The sequence below is a fragment of the Urtica dioica genome, chromosome 11, assembly GCF_054948205.1.
Source record: "Urtica dioica subsp. dioica isolate 48M chromosome 11, U.dioica_male_clone48M_v1_H2, whole genome shotgun sequence".
In the NCBI taxonomy this organism is placed as follows: domain Eukaryota; kingdom Viridiplantae; phylum Streptophyta; class Magnoliopsida; order Rosales; family Urticaceae; genus Urtica; species Urtica dioica.
In genome coordinates, this window is record NC_142766.1 from 11,112,099 (window position 1) to 11,133,793 (window position 21,695).

The 21,695-nt window shown below is 36.6% G+C and overlaps 2 protein-coding genes across 6 annotated transcripts; one reads left to right on the forward strand and one right to left on the reverse strand.

Moving 5' to 3' along the window:
• The first annotated feature begins 5,192 nt into the window (after positions 1-5,192).
• Positions 5,193-7,847, forward strand: LOC149381190 (uncharacterized). 5 transcript variants are annotated; one of them, XM_089630017.1, is made up of 4 exons: positions 5,193-5,537; positions 6,338-6,587; positions 7,008-7,249; positions 7,348-7,847. In XM_089630017.1, exons 2-4 carry the CDS (start codon positions 6,353-6,355, stop codon positions 7,480-7,482), a joined length of 612 nt encoding a protein of 203 aa, XP_089486143.1. In that variant the 5' UTR covers positions 5,193-5,537; positions 6,338-6,352; the 3' UTR covers positions 7,483-7,847. The 5 variants fall into 5 exon arrangements, 4 of the variants coding, with proteins under 4 accessions (XP_089486143.1, XP_089486142.1, XP_089486144.1 ...); XM_089630016.1 differs by having other exon boundaries at positions 5,197-5,544; XM_089630018.1 differs by having other exon boundaries at positions 5,197-5,544; positions 6,338-6,575.
• An 11,206-nt stretch (positions 7,848-19,053) lies between these two features.
• LOC149381191 (NAC domain-containing protein 90-like) lies at positions 19,054-20,194 on the reverse strand. Its single transcript, XM_089601312.1, has 3 exons — positions 19,990-20,194; positions 19,595-19,899; positions 19,054-19,317 (listed from the first exon to the last, which is right to left on the reverse strand). Exons 1-3 carry the CDS (start codon positions 20,150-20,152, stop codon positions 19,054-19,056), a joined length of 732 nt encoding a protein of 243 aa, XP_089457438.1. The 5' UTR covers positions 20,153-20,194.
• Positions 20,195-21,695: the final 1,501 nt, after the last annotated feature.

The following is a 21,695-nucleotide window of genomic DNA, read 5'->3' on the forward strand; positions in this document are numbered from 1 at the left end:
AGTCAACCGACTCAATATCAACAATTCCATCTTGCAAGTTCACAATGAACTCCTTCACTAGCTTTCACATAGTATGACTCAACACTATCATCGACTTGTCGACATCCTTCAAAATCTTCGTGATCTCTATGCAGGCAAGAGACTCTTACATTTGCCATATTGTAGAAGGAAAGCCATATAGAGGGACATCTAGCACATCATGGACTAGCCATTTCTTCTTGCAAGTTTTTCTCGATGTAGTCACATATTCTTCCAATATGTCATCACACATGTCATTAAAAAAATATTAGCCATGCTTCTAAGGTTGGTGCAGCCTAGCCTTTTGTGCCAAATATTTGTAACATCTTCCTTCCTTACGAGACAAGCAGAAGAAACACCAGAGGAGGCATTCCAAAGGTAGCAGTTCTTAGATTATCCCGTGCCAATAACATATTCAGTTTTGGTGAGATTGATTGTCATATCCTGATCACACAATTGGATAATACTTATCAAATTTGAGTGAGACCCTTCACAAGTAACACGTTCTCATAAGCAGGAAGACATGAAAAACTGCGCTTTTCAGACAATAGTTCCTTCAACACCATCTCCAAAGTAATATAACTTTTTGCATAAGTCATGATGTTAGTCAAAAACTATTTATCACTAGTCATATGCCAAGAACATCCACTGTCAAAGTATTAGTCATCTTTATATGTTGTTTTTAGAGAAGTATATAGGTAACATGATCATTCTGATTTGAAATGATTCTCCCGATCTCTTTTAACCACCATGTGATGAATATTGAAATAGCCCATTGACTCAACTAGAACTAGTGCAATTGTACCTACTACCTGAACTTGAATAGTCCAGTCAGATCAGTTAGACTACATATCTCTCAATCTACCAATTTCTACACAATTCCGTACAGAACCAGAGAACACTTGTTCACTCTTGAAATCTGATTTCACAAGTCGTCACTGTGAAGAGTTTCGATTCGAAAGCACTTCGAATAGCCATACTCAAGCAAATCGCCCAAATATAGATGCAAACAAGTGAGTGAAACAGAAACTACATTGTGTTTTTTTGGAGGGAGACGGTGAGTTCGGAGAGAGAAGGAAGCCGAAGAAGTAGAGAGGAGGAAGAAGACCTCTTTTTAGGCGGTACTTAAATGGTGGAATGGGACGGCGAAGATACAAATGAAAACAACTATAAACCCTAACTTTTGGTTGTGCTCCGGCGACGTAGGGCGGTGAAGATTCTTTGGTGGATTGGGATTGTCAGCGAACCAGAGCACTAAGTATGTTCATCAAGTTTTTTCTTTCTTCTTCTTGGTCCCGTTGTGGTTTACTCAGAGGATATTTGTGTATTTAAATGAAATAAATAGAAAAAAATAAATCAAAATTAATGACTCAATGTGGGAGGTTATTATTAATCTTTTTTTAGAGAACTCAACGTGAGTTACACATTAGAAGGGAGTCTTTGCGAAAGGTCATTTACTTAAAGGGAATATTACACATATATATCCCGCGTTTTAGTTAAATTTCGAGTTTGTACCCTATGTTTAATTAAAATGATGAAATTATACCCTAAAATAAATAACAGTGCCACAAATCTTCTTTTTATTGACTTTTCATTGATATTGACTTTGATATAAGAAACCGAATCAAATCTCAAACCAGTGCCCCAACCCCAAGTTCTCAATTTTGAAGTAGAAAGTAGCCCAAAATTGAAATAGACTAATGAAACTCATACTTCCCAAGAGATGGATCCTTCCGTGATTGAATTGCAATTTTGAGTCCCGGATTTGACACTCGAATCAGCGATTTTGATGACTATCGACTGTCAATATTTACCCATTTTCTTTGTCTGTATTCTGTATGTTCATTGATTGTTCTTCGTTTTTTCGTTTTTAAATCAATTATATATAGAGCGCGAATGAATAAAGGTAAAATAAGATTTACATATAAATATTAGAGTCAACATCAATGAAAAGTTAATACAAGGAAGATTTGTGGTGTTGAAATCTACTTTAGAGTATAATTTTATCATTTTAATTAAACAGAATGTACAAACTCGATATTTTTTAAAATCAAAAGTTAAAGACGACATTTCATTCAAATTAAAGATATATATGAGTCATTTTCCATCCCTACGCTAGACCAATGTTTAAAATTTCGGTATATTTCGGGGAAATTGCGTGAAAATTTCGTTATTTTTGGGATTCCGGCACAAAAATGACATTTTATCATTTCGTCACTTTATTTTGTCGAAATTCCCCAGAATTTCGACCGTGCCCACATTATTTCCACGCATTCTGTGCAAAATCAACAATATTTCCGTCATTTCTTGGGAATGTCGCCAAACTTCCCGTGTTATTCCCACTGTTTTGTGCCGACAGTTTGAGTTTGTGATGAAATCGAATCATTTTAATTTTTTTTGGAAAAACCTTGCTAAATGAAAGATGTGTATTTATGTTGTGTGGTTCACATATGTTTTTCTCAATTTTTTTTAATAGAGTCTAAATTTATTTGATATTTGAGACTTAGATTTTCAAAGTTAGAATTTATTGTTGTTTTTTATAGAACCCGAATTTATTTCATGTTTGAGATTTAGATTTCAAAGTTAGAATTTCTTGTTGTTTTGATAGAATCCGAATTTATTTTAATGGGCTGACTACTATGATTTCAAAGCACAAACCGGGGATTACTATCAACCCCACCACCACTTAACCTACTATTGAGTCTTTTTTTTTTATCTATGTTGAACTTAGTATGTGTTTTGAACTTATCTTTGTTTTTGAACCTATTAATTATTTCATTAAGAGTATTTTGGGGAGTTCAATTTTTTTTTTGAAAAAAATAAACGAAAAGGGTGATATTTGCAATATAACATTTTTTAAGGGAGGTATATGTCATTTATATTACACCGAATGAATATGTCTGATATTTTTAAAATCGAAGAGATAAATCTCACATTTCGATTAAACAAGAATGAAACTCTTGATATTTTCCCTATTAAGAATTATGCAATATTATTTTCGTCGGCATTTCCGTGTTTTATCGAAATTTTCTTCGGCACCGCAAGTTCAGTCGGCATTTTTTTAAACAAATTTTCACATTTTTTCCGTAGCAATTCCCATCAAGCACTGTAATTTCTGTTTTTTGAGGCCATCGGTACGAAATCGGTCGTCGGCATTTCAATCCTTGCGCTGGAAACCGTTTTACCCTATGATTCAAATGCCGACGATTTTCTCCGACAATCGCCGGGAATGTCGTTTCCGGTGAGTAAACGGCCGACGACACTTTTGAAGTCATTTTTCCTCTATTTGTCGTTCGGCAATCGCCGAAAACGACACGCCGTTTTCACTTAGAATGACCGGTCGTTTTCGGTCAGCTTAAAGACTAAAAACTTCATTCACTCGACGAAATTTTCAGAAAATCGGAGGAAACGGCGACGATTTGACGAGTTTCGGACCTAAGCAAGCAAGCAGAGAAGAAGACAATTTTTCGGCGACTTTCTTCGAGTTTCGTTCCTCCTCGTCGATAATCGGACGTGCTGAGGTGAGTTTCCACAATTTTTCGGCGACAGGAGGCGAGTTTCGACGCGATTCTGGATTTTAAAATTGGTTGAGTAAGAAGAAGAAGAAGAAATGAAGATGGTGGTGGTGGCGTGGTGTACGAAGATGACCGAAGAAGAAAGAGAAAACTTGGAGTTTTCTTTACTCTTTTTTTTTGTATGTAAAGTGTAAACGTCAATATCAAAACTGACACATTGCATTTAATGAAAACTTGCCAATTACATAATGAATGACATATCAAATATTACCATTTGAAATTGTGCCAACTCAGAAAAAAAAAATTATGCCAAATATTGCCAATTGCGCTTTAATTACCGTATTTAAGAAAAAAAATAATATAAAAATAGTAGGGCAGTGTAGCAAAACAGCCAAAATGAAACTATAAAATTTGTTTTTAGCCTATATTTCACAACTTTTAGGGAAATAGCCAACAAGTTTATGTGACAATAATTACGGTTTGATTTGCCCTTATTTATTAACAAATTCGTCATTTTCTCTCTCCTACTTTTTTCATACACTTTTTTTTTACATAAAAAACTTCAAAAAACTATATCTATCTCATATGAACTCGAAATTGAGTGATTTCAAATCCTTCGGATTCGTGACACTAAGACCTTTAAAAATATATCCATTGTGTTTGATGAAAAATCAAGTTTAATACCATAGATGTAGAAAAATCATCTTACTACCTTAAATATGGAAATAATTGAATTTTTTTGAAATTATCGACATAAATATAATTTTTCATCAAACACAGTTGGTCTATTTTTGAAGATCTCGACGCCATGAATTTGTAGGATCTGAAATCACTCAATTTCAAGTTCGTATGAGAAAGTTACGAATTTTTGAAGTTTTGATGCAAAAAAATTATTTGAAAAAAAATAAGAGAGAAAAAGTGACGAATTTGTTAGTAAATAATGGCAAATCAGACCTTAATTATTGCCACATAAGTCATTTTATATCCCTAAAAATTGTCAAACATAGGTTAGATCCAAAATCACATGTTTAAAGTGGCCTAATTAGTTACAAATCTCAAAATATTAATACTATTAAAGATCATAAGATATTGTGCAAAATAACTTATAACAATACCAAAACATGAACTTTAGTATAATAAATAAGAGCAAATATAAATAACTAAATAAAAGTAATTGATTTATTTTTAATATTAAACCACCATGAAAGCATAAATCAAATAATTGAACGACCAATGAAACCGTCACTTTTACAATTAAACCCATAAAAATTATTATAGGTATTAAACCCAAAACATTATTATATATATTACTCTCAATAAAAAAATAAACACCAATACATATAAATACGTACGAAATCTATAGATATTATATAGAATATATTTTTCAAGTTTAAAAATTCAAAAGATATATATATATATATATATATAATTATGTATTATCTTTGTAATATATTAGAAAACATTATTTTCGTTCAGTTTTCCATCGACACGTCGATTTTCCATCGAAAACGGCATTTGAAAACAATATTTTATTTGTCTTTTTCCACATTTTTTCCGTTCGATTTTCCGTATGTATTTCGATTTTCTATAAATCAAAAACCTCAAAAAACGGCATTTAAATGCTTGGTTTTACTCTTGCATAATCCGTAGTAAATCCTAATATCTTTGTAGTTTACTTTATTTTTTCTTTCTCTGTCCTTGTCTCCTAGATGCCATTCTGTCATTCATCCTGTCTTTCTCAGTCATCTTTATTTTTCCGATCTCTCCCCAGTCACCGACACCATGGTCAGCGCTACGAATCTGCCCAAGTTTTTGTTTTTTCGTTTCTAGCCCTATAAAGCCAAAATCCATTCCCACCTTTAACCCTAAAAAAGTCCTCACCGATGAACAATAGTCTCCGCTGTTGATAACGACGAGGTCGGAGGTATTATTAGAAGCCATGTTCAACAAGAGAGAGAAGGGGAAGAATTGAAGAAGGAAGAAGAGGGGAAGGGTTCGACGAAGGTCAGAGGTAAATTTTATGTAGTTTCTGTGTCGAATTTGAAAAAGGAATTCGTGGATTTTGGAATTAAGTTCGAAAGTGAACCACCTTGTTGATTGATGATGATTGGATTTCATGGTGTTTTTTTATTTATTTATTTTTTATTTTTTTTTATCTCCCCTCTTGTTCATCATTCTGGGTCAGAGAAATTTGGGTTTCTCTATGAAATTGGGGATATCATATTTTATACAGTTCGGATTTGAGTTTAAGTGTTCGTGTGGTGTGGCCTCAATTTTGGTGGAAAGAAAGAAATAAAAAGAAGCAAAAAGGTACTAGAATGTGGAGATGATAAGCTTGTATTTTCTGTAACTATATCTGTGGGCTCACGAACTGTTTGTGAAAATGCTGCACTGAAGGAAAAGAAAAAAGAAAAAAAATTAAACCCAGTACTAAATTGTAGAAGAAAATTAAAAACCAGATATCCAATTCCAATTTTGGGATAAAATAAAAAATAAAAAATTTGGGTTTGACGCTTCGCTGGAAGAGACTCTAAAACCCTAGCTTTTATCGCACTCGTGATCTCTTCTATTGAATTTGCAGGTAATCTATTGTGCTTGAAGTAGAACTTTATTCTTTATATTTTTGCTCCTAGGGTATGTACGCTAGTTTTATAGTTTACTGCGTTTTGCTATGTTCCTGCCTGGGTGTTTTTTTTTCTTGTTTGTTTAAAGATTCTTTCTGAATTATTTTGACTTAGGTTCGTTAGACTATCTTCTCCTTTTCCTCCTCTCATATATGTTCGTTGTTATGAATCTTGTTGCAGTGTTATATTTAGGGCATGTTAACATGTAGCATAGTTGTTAATTTCTTGATGCCCGAGTTTCCGATGGACTCGCCGGAGCAAAGTCAGAGTTATATCAAATGGGACGTGGAAGACGGTTCGGATGCGAAGAGCGACAAGGTCAGAGATAATGGGGATTGGGATGGGATAGAGAATAGGAAGCACATATCAAGTTGGTTGAAAAAGTCCGGCGATGGAGACAATTCGGAAGGAACACACGGTCGGTGTTCAGGTTGAAGGTTTGGTTTTCTTTGGCATGGTCCTTGGAACTATTAGTTCAGTATTTATTTATGTTAGACTCTTGATATGTGGGAAAATCTTCTTCCGTGTTCATTCTCATAGGAAGTGTTTAATCTCTTGGCTGATACAAAGGAAAAACTAGGGCTGGAAAATAATGTTTCTAGCACTATGAACTGAGTGATAACAAACCATTGAAAAATAGAGAGGAATATAGATATATAATGCAGAGAAGAATTGGGCAGAGGGGGTCAAGTGAATGGGTTTTTTTTTTATGTTTTTTTTTTTTTTATCTTGCTGCAGTTGAGAGAGTTTGTCGAGTAGTGGCAATTCTTTGTTTTCATTTATTCCATTTTATGATATCTTTTTAAAACCCAGTAATATGATTGATGATTTTGTTCTTTGTGGAAACCAGTCTTCAATGTGATAGATCAAGACGAAAACAAGATCACACACGAAGGAGTCTTTCCAAAGATCAAAGTTCAAAATCAGAATTTGAAGGTCGATGCATATGTCCATTTGGTAGCCGAGCTCTGCCTACGATATCAGATAATTGAGTTCTATTTCAGCCCTCGTTTATGCACTGTTTCGACCATATGGAAGAAGCTTCCTCTTCTGCTTTTACCATGGCTCGGTTTACTATTGATTCGTTGCCTGGTAGTTCTCTTATTTTTCCCTCTACTCTTGTGTGTATAGTTTTTTATAAGGTGTTTTAGTAGTTCTATTACACTACTACTAACTTTATGGAATGAGAGGTGTGTTTCCACACTGGTGGCTTATACACATCTTCCATTCATGCAACGTTGATTGCAGCTGCTGCACCACCTGGAAGTTCTGCTCACGAGAATCAGTGGATGTGTCTCAAGGCAAGTGATGGATATATATTATAATAAATATACGTGGATGTGTGTATGTATAGGTTTTTTAAAAAAATGCTGAAAATAATATTAATAATTTCTCTTTTTCTTGCGGAATTCTGGCGTCATACAACTTCTTCGAGTTGTATGACAATATTTTTCTCACAAAATATAAACAATTAGTTACGTTTCGGTTGCGGAAGTACCGAGTGTAATGGATTTAGGATTGTGGATTTTCTTAAAAATTATTTTTGTTTATGTTATTGGTTGAAGCTCAACACATAGAAGTTTGCATTTGAAATATCAATTTAGTGTTTCGTTCTTAAACACATTAATTTTGATGTTCTTGTTTTCAAATGTGCTCAACACAAATGTATACTGAACAAGCATATCAAATTTGTGTCCAGAGAAGCTTACTACGGGAGCTAATTTGAAAAAAAAAAGTTTCAGGGGCTAATTTGTAATTTTTCAGTGTAAAAAATGTAATTTTTTATATAGATCAAAAGTGCAAAAAAAAAAAAAAAAAAATCAAAAGTTCAATTTTTTTTTTTTTGAGGGGGGTTCTCCATCCCTGTCGGCAACAATAATATTGTGCTATGACAAGAAAACTATTTTTGTTGTGATTTTTTACAACAATTCAAAACCTCCACTACGGAGGATTTTACAGCGGTATTGTAATTTTAATTAATACAAAGCTGCAACATATTCCTCTCTACCGTACTCTCTCACTACGTACGAGAAAATATATATGACTAAAGAAATGAAGCTAGCTAGTTTAATCTGGGATATGTATGAGATCGCATTGACAAAACCCATGCGGACATTTAGTGGTAAATTCAATGAAAGTAAAATTGATTCGTCTCTAGAAGTAATATGTAATAAATGTATTATCTTATATATCTAACCCCTAAAATATAGAGATAGTAACTGCAATAATCTATACAATTTATAAGAATTTCCTGACGATGATAACCAATTTTACTATCTCTATATCTAACCCGTAAATAATTTATTTAACTTTCAGGAAATTCTTATAAATTGTATAAATTATTGCAGTCTAATAATCAACTCATATTAATTATTAAAAGATCATTAAAATTTTAAATAATTATGAAGTTATTCCTACCCATATGATTATATAAAATTATTGCAAAGTGACGGAAAAATTAAATTAATAATATTTAAACCATTAAAATTAAAAAATTTGACTAGTGATGTGAATTTCTAAAATCCTATTGTATATTCAAATAAAAAAATTCAATTACTCTAGCTTGAATGATTTACAATTACTTAATGATAATGACTGATATAGTAGTTTATATGATAGATCATTAGATTAACTACAATAAAACTCAACAGTGTTACTTATCTCTCTCTGGTTTTCCGTAAATTTATTCTACAACATTTTATTACATATATAAGAACAAATCATAATGCATTCACCAAGAAAAAAAAGGGGGAAGGTCACATTTCATTAAATATAAGCGTGACACAATGTATAAAATAATTAAATACAATGCAACTGTTTTTTTATAATTCATACCAAAATTTAAAAGAAAAATCAAAGTTAAATATAAGCGCAATTTCTAGCAATTTGTAATTCATTTAAATAATTATACGGTGACACGTCATTATTATCAAAATGATATTTTGATAAATTAATTTCGAAATTAAATTAATTGTATAAATAAATGTGTATCTTACTTTTGTTACAACTATGAGACATTTCCTTAACTAGGACTAAATTAAGGCCCATTTCCAATTTCCTACTTTTTTCAAAAATTTACCAAACTAGGACTAGTAAAAAAAAAAATTATTTTACTCGATGGGTTGAGAGGGAAAATAGAAAGAAAGAGAAAAAATAAGAGATTTTATTGGGGAAGATTGTAGGTTGGTAATTAGTATGAGGGTATAATAGATAGAATTTTGTGTATCTCTCATTTGACTTTTTTTTTACTAGTCCTAGTTTGATAAATTTTTGAAAATAGTAGAAAATTGGAAATTGACCTTAATTTAGTCCTACTTTTGACAATTTTCCTACAACTATATATGTAAGTTATAGGGAAAAAGTAATTTTCTTCTTAACTAGATATTACATCACTAGGACGCTGAAAAATATTAAGAAAAATGCAATTGAAGATGGTATGATATACATAATTTGATTATCATGTATTTGATATGTTATGTTTTTAAGGATATCTATGAGTAATTATTTAATTTAAAGCCCATGGTTTTTGTGTCTTCTAAGGTGTTGTATAACTTTAGCTTAAGTACTTTTTGTGTGCGTTTAAAAGTGTATGGTTTAATAAATCGTGAGTAGATAAATAATAATAGTTTAATCTATATGAGAAATGATAAAACGTTTTGAGTAACTAATATTTTCATAATTAAAACAATACATATAAATACATAACACGTATATTAAAGACTATTTAAACATATTGACAAAAAAAATGTAAGTTATAATGATAAATTCAAATATTATCTACATTTAAATTATCAACATTCTTTTATTAAATTATAGCTAATCACTAGTACAATTAATAGCATCAGGTGCGACAAAAGTCGCACCTGAAAGCATCAGTGTCGCACCTGAAAGTATCATCAGGTGCGACTTTAGATGCGACAAAGTCGCATCTGAAAGTGCGCACCTGATGATTTTAGGTACGACTTGTCGCACCTGAAAGTCATCACTATCAGGTGCGACATTTTAGGTGCGACTAGTTGCACCAAACGTCGCACCTAAATATCCTCCAAAATAAGTTATTAAAGCAGGAGTTATAGTATCAGATGCGACTAGTCGCATCTGATACCTTCGCGGGAAAAGTATCAGATGCGACTAGTCGCATCTGATAGTAATTCCCCGCGAAATATTTGGCGGGTTACAGTACAATCAGATGCGACTAGTCGCATCTGATACTTTTCCCGCGAAGGTATCAGATGCGACAAGTCGCATCTGATTGTCTGTAGTTTTTTTTTTTAAAATGCTGATTCTAATAGAATCAGCCTATTAAATATATAAAAATTATAATTTAAAAAATTAATTAAATATTTTTTTTGTTAAATTAAATAAATAATTTGAATAATATTAATTAGAATAATTATATAAATAATTTAATAGAAATTCTAATATTAAATTCATAAAATTTGATAATTTACGTTCAATAAATTAAAAAAATTACAATCTATTCTTTTTGTTTCCCTTTTTCATTCGAAGTCTGCCAATTCTGGAATGCACGGCCTCCTCTTCCGCCAGATCTTGCTCGTGCGCCTTGGCCGCCTGATGCGCTGCCGCTCGAACGATGTCGCTGAAATTCTACCGAACCTGGCGTCTGATCAGCATTTGGCATTGAAGCGGATGGCGGCGTCTGAACATTCGGCATTGAGGCGGATGGCGGCGTCTGAACATTCGGCATTGAAGCTGATGGCGGCGTCGTCCCAGGGTGCATCATCACGGGGGATGTCTGCATGGGAGACGGATGCTGCTGTGTGTAGGCAAAGAACTGTCGCTGAAACGCCTCCATCTGAGCTTGTTGTGCGGCCAACGCTGCTTGTAGCTCGCTAATCACTGGATCTGGAACGCGCGTCAATGAAGAACCTGAGGACGAGCTGTCGTCCTGAGCCTGAGCCAAGAGATACGAGGATCTCGGGATCGAGGGACCTATCCCGACATACCAATCTCGACACTGCCCGAGAACAGTATCCATCGCGTACTGCTCCGCCTGGTCTATGTCAAACATTTGGCCTGACTCCGCTGCTTGTCGCTGCATATCCTCGACTTGAGTCATAATTCGCGCCTTCAAACATATGTTAAAAAAATTATTAAGATTATCGAAACTTGATTATTAAGTAATTAACACAAGTAACTTACAAATGCTTGTTGCGCCCAAGCTGTCGTCCAATTGCCTTGATCATCTTGATGTTTTTTCTCCCACGTGTTTAACGCCGAGGCCAAAGTCCCATCTTCCCTACTCTGCAGTTCTTATGAAAATATGAGTAATGTATTTATTGCAAAAAAAAAAATTACAAAATTAGAATAAACTTACGTTCAAATGTCGATGAGCCAAAAAAGAAATCGACCCTTGTGTGGACTTCGTTTTCTTGTTCTTTGAATTGTCTCTGTTGCGAGTAGACTTTTTCTGCACATATTAAATTGCGTTATATGTCGATTTCATAGAAGATAACATAATTTTTTTGAATTATACATTACCTTCCAATCGTCAGTTGCGAACTCCTCTATGACCTTCTCCCAATCGTCTTTTTGATATCCTTTTGGGATTTCTTTCTTGGCGACATTCATTTGCCCACAACATTTTCCTAAGAAAGTCCCTGATAATCTAGACTTTTGGTTGCGCCTCATTCGTTTTGCATCGCGAATGATAGTCTGGTCAATCTGATGACGATAGCAATCCGCCGGAAGCAGCTCATCGGCCTCATCATCCTTGTACACGAAAGTGTACTCGGAATGAAGTGCGCTCAGAATATTGCCTAACATCTGGGGCGTCACTTCGTTCCAATCACGAAGTGTGACCGGGATATGGACTTTCACCAAAGCGCCGACGCGGTTGTTGAATACTCCTACCTTTTTTATTGTTTTTCTTACGTCCTGGTAGAAAGTTTGGTTGATTGGGTCATACCTAACAACTTTCGCACCGGGTACCCCAAGCGCTGCTTTTGCCGAAGTAGAGCCGGTTGTTGGTCCCCTTGTTTTCTTAGGACCTTGGGAACCCGGTGTCTCTAGCGGAGACTCATCTCCACCTGCTCCTGAACGGTGTAGCGGAGACTCATCTCCACCTGCATCTGACATCCTGTAAGATGTGAACAATATTAGTAAATAAATATTAGTTTTCTGTTTAAAAAAAACGTGGACGGCACCACGGATTTTATTATTAACAAACCTCACATATGGCGGAGGAAAACCGTGGTTACATTATATAGTAAATAAACATACAAAAAAGATATTACTCATTCATCATCATCTATGCCTATACTGTTAATATCATCTTCTATATCGACATCAACATCTTCTCCCTAAAAAACGACCTGTCTCTCATTTTCATCATCGTCTTCTTCATCATCGTCAACGACAGTCACTAACTCAGCTTCATCGATTTCGTGTCGATGATTCAAACGCTCGATGTTTGACAACTCTATAGTCAATGGGATCGAGGCTGAGTTGGAGGGGTCAACTTCAGGAATGTCCCAAATCCCTCGATGATTGCATTCCTGGACGATTTCCCAGTCGCCGCCTTTAACAAGATCTTCGATGTAAAAAACTTGTTTGACTTGAGTCGCGAGTACGTACGGCTCCTCTTTAAACCACTGTTTCGCAGTATAAGCACTCGTTTCTCCAGTAGTCTTATCGGTGTGCACTAGTCGGTTTGCATGATACTTGTCACCGTACCAAATGCATTTGAACAATACAACACTACAGTTATGCCTATAGTTCACGACGATGACGTCTTCCATTCGACCATAGTAAGTGAAATCATCCACAAGTACACATACACCGCTATTTTGAGTGACTCGTTGATTATCGCGACGACGAGTGATGAACTTCACGCCATTTACAAAGCAGCTCGGATATTGATAGGCGACTTGAAGGGAACCGATAGAAAGCGAATAGAGCTCGTCAGACACGTCAGAACCACTAGCTTTCCTATCAAAAATCTGATTACGAAAGAAAGCATTGATTAGCACTTGTGCGTTTATCAAAAAATTGCATTGATATTGTGTTATTACCTTCTTCTCAAACCAAATTTTGAACCTCTTTCTATGCTCCGCTTCAATATCGCGAACTCCAGATTCGCTCAAGAGATCCAAATGCTCGCTGTTATTAAAAACATTACTTCAATAGCAATATATAAAGAGAATGAATTGAAACACATTCCCAACGATAACTTACGTCAAATATGGATCCACTTCAGGACAGTTGGTATAGATGTACCACTCCGCGTTCTCTTTCTGTTCATCGTCTAATACTATCGGTTTCATCATCCCATAAGGCACACACATCTCGGATCCAAAAACAGAGAGCTCTCGCACTTGAACTTCATCTACACTTTTTTTTATCTTCAAGATACCTTGCAACGAACGTTAGAGCTTCTTCTACAACATAAGCTTCCGCAATAGAGCCTTCTGGTCTAGCTCTATTTTTGACAAAATGTTTTAACGTCCCAAGGTATCTCTCAAATGGGTACATCCACCGCATATGCACTGGGCCACCATACAACGCTTCATCTGGTAGATGAATCGCCACGTGAATCATGATCGTGAAAAAAGCTGGTGGAAATATCATCTCAAGCTTACACAAGATCTCGATGATAGACTCTTGCGCATTTTCAAGATCTTCTACTCTCAAGGTTCTCGAACTTATCAGCTTGAAAAAGTTGCAAAGCTCGGAGATCGTCTGATGTATTTCTTTTGGCACAAAAGAACGAATACCAACAACCAACAACCTCTGCAAGATCACGTGGCAATCATGCGACTTCAAACCTGTGAGCTTTCCATCAGCAGTCACATTTTTCTTCAAATTCCCAGCGACCCCATCTGGAAATTTGACAGATTGGAGGAACTCGGTAAATCGCTGCCTCTGAACAAGGGTTAAGGTGTACGATGCTCGCGGTTTGTACCACGAATCCCCTTGTTTTTTCAAGTGGAGAGCGGTCTTGATGCCCAAGTCCATCAAATCAAACCTCGCCTTATCTGTGTCGTAGTTCTTCTTTTCTAAGCTGAGCAAGGTTCCGAGAAGATTCTCGCACACGTTCTTCTCTATGTGCATGAAGTCCATGTTATGCTTCAACTCCAAATCTGACCAGTACGGCAACTCGTAAAAGATGCTTTTCTTGGCCCAATTTAGTTCGCACTCGGCTCGCTTTCGTTTTCTGCCCACGGAGCCAGCATGTTTGCCAGTTGTCGTGCAAGAGACACTAGCCAACTGAGCGAATATGTCTTGCGGAGTCAACTTTTCGGGTTTACTGCGTTTCTCGTGGCGATCCTTGTAGTGATCGGTGCTTTTTCTCAATCGGTGACGCATACGCAAGAATCGACGATGGTCGTAGTAGACGATCCTGTTTCTGACTTTCAAAGACGGCGTGTCAAGGTTGCACGTCGGGCAAGCGAGATACCCTTGGCCACTCCATCCCGATAAATAGGATCGAGCTGGAAAATCGTTAATCGTCCAAAGTAGCGCGGCACGCAATCGAAACACTTCATCGTTGGCGCCATCTCGAACGCGGAATCCGGTCTCCCACAGTTCTTTCAGCTCTTCGACAATTGGCTGCAAGAACACGTGCATGTCCTTTCCTGGTGAGTGAGGCCCCGGGATCAAAAGCGTCAGCATCAAGTAATCTTTCTTCATCCATAACCAAGGCGGCAAGTTGTACGCAGTCAGTACCACAGGCCACATGCTGTACGATAAACTCATTTCTCCGAACGGATTGAATCCATCCGCAGCTAGTCCAAGCCGCACGTTTCGAGGCTCTGCAGCAAAGCCTGGGTATCTCTCGTCCAGGTTTTTCCACGTCGTACCATCCGCAGGATGTTGTAGAACACCAACTTCCCTGACGCGATCTCTTTCGTGCCACTGCATCAGAAGCGACGTGTGTCGAGACGCGTACAATCGCTTCAATCGATCTTTCAGGGGAAAATATCGCAAAATCTTTTGCGGTATCATTTTCCCAGTTGGCTTCCATCTGCTCTCGTTGCATACTGGGCACACGTCGACTTCCGCGAGATCTTTTCGAAATAGGACACAATCGTTAATACACGCATCGATCATCTCGTATCCCATGCCAAAACGCTTCAGCTTTGCCTTTGCCTCGTAATGCTTCTCCGGAATTCGATTACCAGCTGGATGAGACTTCTTCAAGAGCTGCAAGAGTTCTGTAAACGACTTGTTCGTCCAATGGTTCGTGACTTTGAGGTGTATTAACGAAACCAAGAACGACAAAGAAGAAAACTCTTTGCATCCAGGGTACAATTCTGCTTCCAACTCGGCGAAGAGGTCTTCCATTTTCTCCTCTGCACGCACCTCGCTCTAGGTCGGCTCCGTAGCATCGTCGAAATCCTCGTGATCCCTGATATCCTCCACAGCACCGTGCAATCCTCCTATTCCTCTCTGATCTGTTCCTCCGATGGAATCTTCTTCATGAGGAAGGACGACACGCTCGAGCTCGCCGTGATGATACCATTTTGTGTAGCCTGGGGTAAACCCCTTGTTCAGCAAATGATTCCTGACAACCTCGATGTCGTGCCATCTCACGTTGTTGCAAGGTTTGCAAGGACACCGATATTTGCCATTTTCGTTAGGGAATCTTCTTGCAGCGCGAATAAACTCGTTAACACCGGTTTTGTACTGCAATGTCACCCGATTATTCTCCGTGATCCAATCTCTACTTGGATTGGACATTTCGCTGAATGAGAGCGAGAAATGAAAGTTTGGAAGAGTTATTGATAAAGGACGACGGAGAACAAAATGAAAGAGAGATTATGAATTCTATGTTATTTTGAGCTCGGATTGAATAAGTTGGGAGTTTTTAAACTAATTAATTCGAAACTCTACCGAAATTTCGGCAGAGTTTCCCCTATTATACTGACAACCCAAAAACCTGCAAAATTATTTAAAAACATACACAAACCATCCAGAACTATCCTATAAATTATCTCAGCCCTAAACCGAACCTCCGTGGTTCGATCACAACATTTATAAATGAAAAATCGAAATAAACAAAGTATCACAAACTATCAAAACATGTCACAAACTATTTTTCTTATTTAAAGTTACAATTTCATTTCATGTTAAATCAAATGAAACTAATCACAAATTCATTAACTTATAATTAAAACTAAACATGTGACATTATCAATTACAATTACTAATCAACTTCAAAGTAGCATGTTACAATTAAAATTTTAATTTCATTAAATAATTTTAAACTAAACAACCTATTCATGTAATTCTTCGACTAATTACAATTCCTAATTGATAAATTACAATAAATCAAAACTAATTAAAACAAAACAAAATTTTAAACTAAACACTAACCTAAACACATTACTAAACATTGTAATTAATTACAATTTCTTTACAATTACAATTAACATACTAATCAAAATTAAATTAAAGAACCTAAACATATTACTAACTATGTAATTAAAATTTACAATGATTAACTACAATTATATTAACTAACATTTACATTTACATACTAACACTTAACATTCTAAATTATTAGTTACTAACATATCTATTTAATTAACTAACATTTACATGCTAATTAACTAACTAACATTTTATATCAACTAACCTAATTAACTAAACTAACTAAACTAACAGCCATCTTATATAACAAACAAATTTTTTTTTAAAAAAAAAATCTAGACTTACTTGGACAGCTCGGGACAACAGGGGACGGCTCGGTGAAACGGCGGAGGAGGGATCGAGGCAGCAACGGTTCGGTGCAGCGGGGAGAGAGACTCGTCGAGGACACGGGACGAGGCAGGGACTCGTCGAGGACAGGGGACGACAGCAGCCCTGCTCTCGGTTCTCGGTTCAGTCAGAGAGAGAGAGAGAGAGAGAGAGAGAGAGAGAGAGAGAGAGAGAGAGGCGGTGAGAGAGAGCTTACCGGGATTGCAGCGACGCCAAGGCTGAGCACGCTGTCAAGGCTGGATTTGCCGAGGTGTCGAGGCTGAGCGCGCGGCGGTCGGAAGCTCGGCCGGAAGAGCTAACGATGACCTGACGGAGAGAGTGAGAGTGAGGCAGAGAGAGAGAGCTGGAGAGTGAGAGTGAGCCGGAGACGCCGAGGTGTGAGAGTGAGCCGGAGACGCCGAGAGTGAGGCAGAGAGAGAGCTGGAGAGTGAGAGTGAGAGTGAGAGTGGTCGGAGGGGCTCGAGGCCGAGAGAGAGAGAGAGAAATACCGGTGCTGAGCCGGAGCTGTGGTCGGAGGACAGGAACTCGACAGCGGGGCCGGGGCTAAGCGCAGGACGACGGCTGTGAGTTTAAACAGAGTGAGAGAGAGCGAGGCAGAGAGGGAGCGAGGCAGAGAGGGAGTGAGAGAGAGAAATACCGAGTGAGAGAGAGATGCAGTGGTGACTGGCGAGGTCCGGTGGCCGGATGAGGCGGAGGTCCGGTGGCCGGGTACGAGGCGGAGGACCAGAGACGCACGGAGGACCGGTGACCGGGTACGGGTACGTGGCGTGGTGGTCGGCGAAGGAAGAGGCCGAGAAGAGAGGGACGAAGGAGAGCTGGGTGGACGGAGGAGAGGGTGGTCGGAGAATGGATTTGCAGAGTGAAAAAATTTGTTTTGAGCGGCTGGAGAAGAAAGGTTCGCGACCTGGGTTTATAAACAAACCCTAACAATCAGGTGCGACTTAGTCGCACCTGATAACTCTTCAGGTGCGACTAACTCATCAGGTGCGACTAGTCGCACCGGATTGTAATTAAAAAAAATTAAAATTTCATTCGCCACGTCAGATTAATGAAATAAAAGAGGGGGAGATGAGGCGCGCTAAAAAATTTAAAACTATCTTATGCGACATAGTCGCACCTGAAAGTTTCATCATATTTTCAGGTGCGACTAGTCGCATCGGATTGTCAAAATCAAAAGACAATTTGAGCGAATTTTTTCGGCTTCTGATTGACTATCCGATGCGACTAGTCGCACCTGAAAGTTATTTAGATGCGACTTTTTGATGCGACTAGTCGCATCTGATAGTCTTGCGCATCAGAAAATCAATTTTGTAGTAGTGAATTTGATTCTTTCTTGATGAAATAATTCATGACTTTTTGGCAGCTAAAAGCAAATCCCATTAGCTTAAAACATACAATCTGATACTTATCATATTTTTTATAAGTATATAATAATAGTTATTTATTAATCAAAACGCGGACATTTAAGCTCGTATTATTTATATAGAGAGGAGACGGGTTGATCAGCAAAAGTTGTCATGCATACTTACATGTCTTGTCATGCTATAGGTATAGTATGTACGTGTGCATAATTTTATCGGAAATGATTTTTGGCACAACTCACGAGTGGGAACGATCCACTCATGAGTTGACACGTGGCAACCAATTGCCACGTGTCAACTCATGAGTGGATCGTTCCCACTCGTGAGTTGTGCCAAATAGCATCCTCTAATTTTATAGAGAGGTATATCAGAAAAATAGCTAAATTAAATATTTGACATTGTTAAATAGTCAATTTTTAGTAAATCTTCACTAAATAACCACATTTTAATGTAAATTTTAAGTAAATTATCACTTTCATATATCAAACATTGACTATTTATCTAAAATTTTATGTTTAAAAATGAATATTTACTTAAAATTTACAAAACTTTGATTATTCTGGTCAAATGTTTAAATTGGTTGTCTTCCTAATAATTTTATAATTTTATGTATATAAAATTGATGGACAACACATACTCCAATGTAAGAAACGATTGATTACGATATGCGTTGCATTTTGTCTTTTTAGTACAGACACATCAGAACCAAAAACAAAGGAAATTGGAATGATCATAAATAATGAAAAAGATAATAAAAACATCGGACTTACGAACAAACGCAAACCATCCTTAAATATTTTTAATATTTAATATTTAATTCTGGCGCTGTTCCCATTCCACCAGGATTTGTTCCAACCGTTCATTCATCATTGCGTCCCAATCATCGCTATAGCTAATATTGTAGTCATCATTAAAATTTGTAGAAACAGCAGAACTAGTACTAATGTTTGCCGGAGATGAGTCAACCGTTTCGGTCACAGTACTGGCGGCGGTGGTGTGGTTGAGAGGTCGGCGGTCGAAGGCACGACAACTTCCGGAGACGACGTAGACTCGGCAGAGGCTGAATTCCTTCCTCAACTGCATCCACAACATATAATTAGTATGAACTCCAAGTCTGATATTGATCATATACAGCAACAAGAATATGTATATAGGCACGAAGTCATAAATCTAAACTATGGGATCTAATATACGAAAGAAAAGTTCAAGGATTTAGGATAATATATATATATATATATATATATATATATATATATATATATATATAACTAGCAACAAATGCAGAAAAAAAAAAATTTGCAGGAGGGTATAGGTATAGCTCCTGATAAACATGTGGGTTTGTGCATATAAATACCTGAGGGTGAGGAGTAGGGCCGGTGGGTGTACTAGTACTGGTGGGAGTGAGTATAGCACGGTACTCGTTCATCTTGTACTTGGTCTTGGTGCCGGTGGGAGCCTTGCCGGAATAGAAGACCATAGTCTTCTTGAGTCCGATGACTCGGTTGTCGGAGGAGAACACGTACGTTGGGGACCCTGTGGCTTTCCAATACCCGCTTCCCGTGGTGCGGTTCGGCCTCCCTCCACGCGCCTCCCTCTCTTGCCGCGCCGTGAAGAAGAACCACTGTTCTCTGTCTCCCTTGCACAACTCCCCACAATACTCTGTGCGTGTTTCATAATATTAGTTAGTTAGCTAACGATGGTATTAAGGATCCTGAAAAGGGTTACTGGCTAGCTATAGTATTATATTACCAGGCAAATCCCAGGGCTCGATGGCATAAATGTCGACTTCTCTGATCACTTGGTCGATGTCTGGGCGTGTTCCCTCAAGCTTGTGCCCAAGATAGAAGCTCACAAGCTCTTCTTCGATTGGGTAGAACCTGAATCCCGGGGTTACCATGTCACCCTCTTGCATCTCTTCTCTGTGTGTTCTTGTTAATAAATTATTTAGTAGAAGAACCTGAACCTTCGTGGTGTATGCTATAGCTTGATGTAGTAGCATGGTATATATAGTGGGCGGCGAGAGACTGTGCAAGGGAAGGTTGTTTAAAACGTGCAATATAATTTCAGAGTGAATTAGATGTACTGTTATTACGTATGTCATATGCTAACCCCGCCGTCATGTGTTGTTACACGGTAAATCTAGAGTTGCTTAGCCCCTGTAGAATCATCCCTGCATTATATACAGTACGAATATTCTCCTTCTTCTTTACATACATGTTTATACACATACGTACATCGAGAGTTAAGTTTTGGATTATTTTATATTTATTATTTCACCATCCTATTCAATTTTGTGTGTGAAACATTGTAGAGTCTGCAAGCTAGATAGTATGTGACGCTAAAATATATATAATAAGATATTATTTAATAAATTAATCATATATGTTTGTAACTAATTAGACCATTTAAACATGTGATTTTGAATCTAGTTTACATTTGATAATTTTTAGGGATATAGTCAAATAGCTTATGTGTCAATAATAAATGTCTGATTTGTCCTTATTTATTAACAAATTCGTCACTTTCTCTCTTCTATTTTTTTTTCAAATAATTTTTTTTTCATAAAAAATTCGTATATTTCTCATACGAACTCGAAATTGAGTGATATCAGATCCTACAAATTCGTAACGTCGAGATCTTCAAAAATAGACTCATTGTGTTTGATGAAAAGTTATGTTTAATGCATCATATTCGTTTCCATTTATTTTTTTGATGATTTCAAAAAAATTCAATTATTTCCATATTTAAGTGATTTTTCTACATCTACGGTATTAAACATGATTTTTCATCAAACACAATTGATCTATTTTTGAAGATCTCAGCGTCACGAATCCATAGGATTTGGAATCACTCGATTTCGAGTTCATATGAGATAGATATGGTTTTTTGAAGTTTATTTTATAAAAAAATGTAGAAAAAAAGTAGGAGAGAGAAAATGACGAATTTGTTTATAAATGAGGGTAAATCATACCTTAATTATTGCCACATAAACCTATTGGTTATTTCTCTAAAAATTGTGAAACGTAGACTAAAAACAAATTTCATAGTTTTATTTTGACTATTTTGCTACACTGCCCTCATATGTAGCCCATAGAATCATTATTTTCTGTTTAATTATTCGGTTACCATTAAAAGCAAACTATACTAGTAAGATAAATCCATTATTACCACGAAACTTTAAAAATGAAAAACAAATAAAAGTAGTTTACGAAGTCAAAGTACGTATTTTGTAGGTATATAATATTCAAATTCATTTATAGAACGACAAATTTGAGCTTCAATTGAGGTACATGTTTCCCCATCATCACGCACATCTATATTTGTGTTTTCTTCCATCTACGCGGTGTACTACCCTTGGTTTAAGTTATACAGGACATATAATAAAGTATTATTAATATTTCCGTAAAAAAAATATCGTGGAAAATATGTTGATAAAAGATTAAAAAAAATGTTTA

Coding starts and splice junctions, on each gene's coding strand:
- LOC149381190 (XM_089630017.1), top strand. CDS start 6,353: ATGTTAACATGTAGCATAGTTGTTAATTTCTTGATGCCCGAGTTTCCG. Junction 6,588..7,007: donor AACACACGGTCGGTGTTCAG/GTTGAAGGTTTG, acceptor TGTGGAAACCAG/TCTTCAATGTGATAGATCAA. Junction 7,250..7,347: donor TACTATTGATTCGTTGCCTG/GTAGTTCTCTTA, acceptor ATGGAATGAGAG/GTGTGTTTCCACACTGGTGG.
- LOC149381191 (XM_089601312.1), bottom strand. CDS start 20,152: ATGCAAGAGGGTGACATGGTAACCCCGGGATTCAGGTTCTACCCAATC. Junction 19,900..19,989: donor CGAGCCCTGGGATTTGCCTG/GTAATATAATAC, acceptor AAACACGCACAG/AGTATTGTGGGGAGTTGTGC. Junction 19,318..19,594: donor GCCCTACTCCTCACCCTCAG/GTATTTATATGC, acceptor TTGTGGATGCAG/TTGAGGAAGGAATTCAGCCT.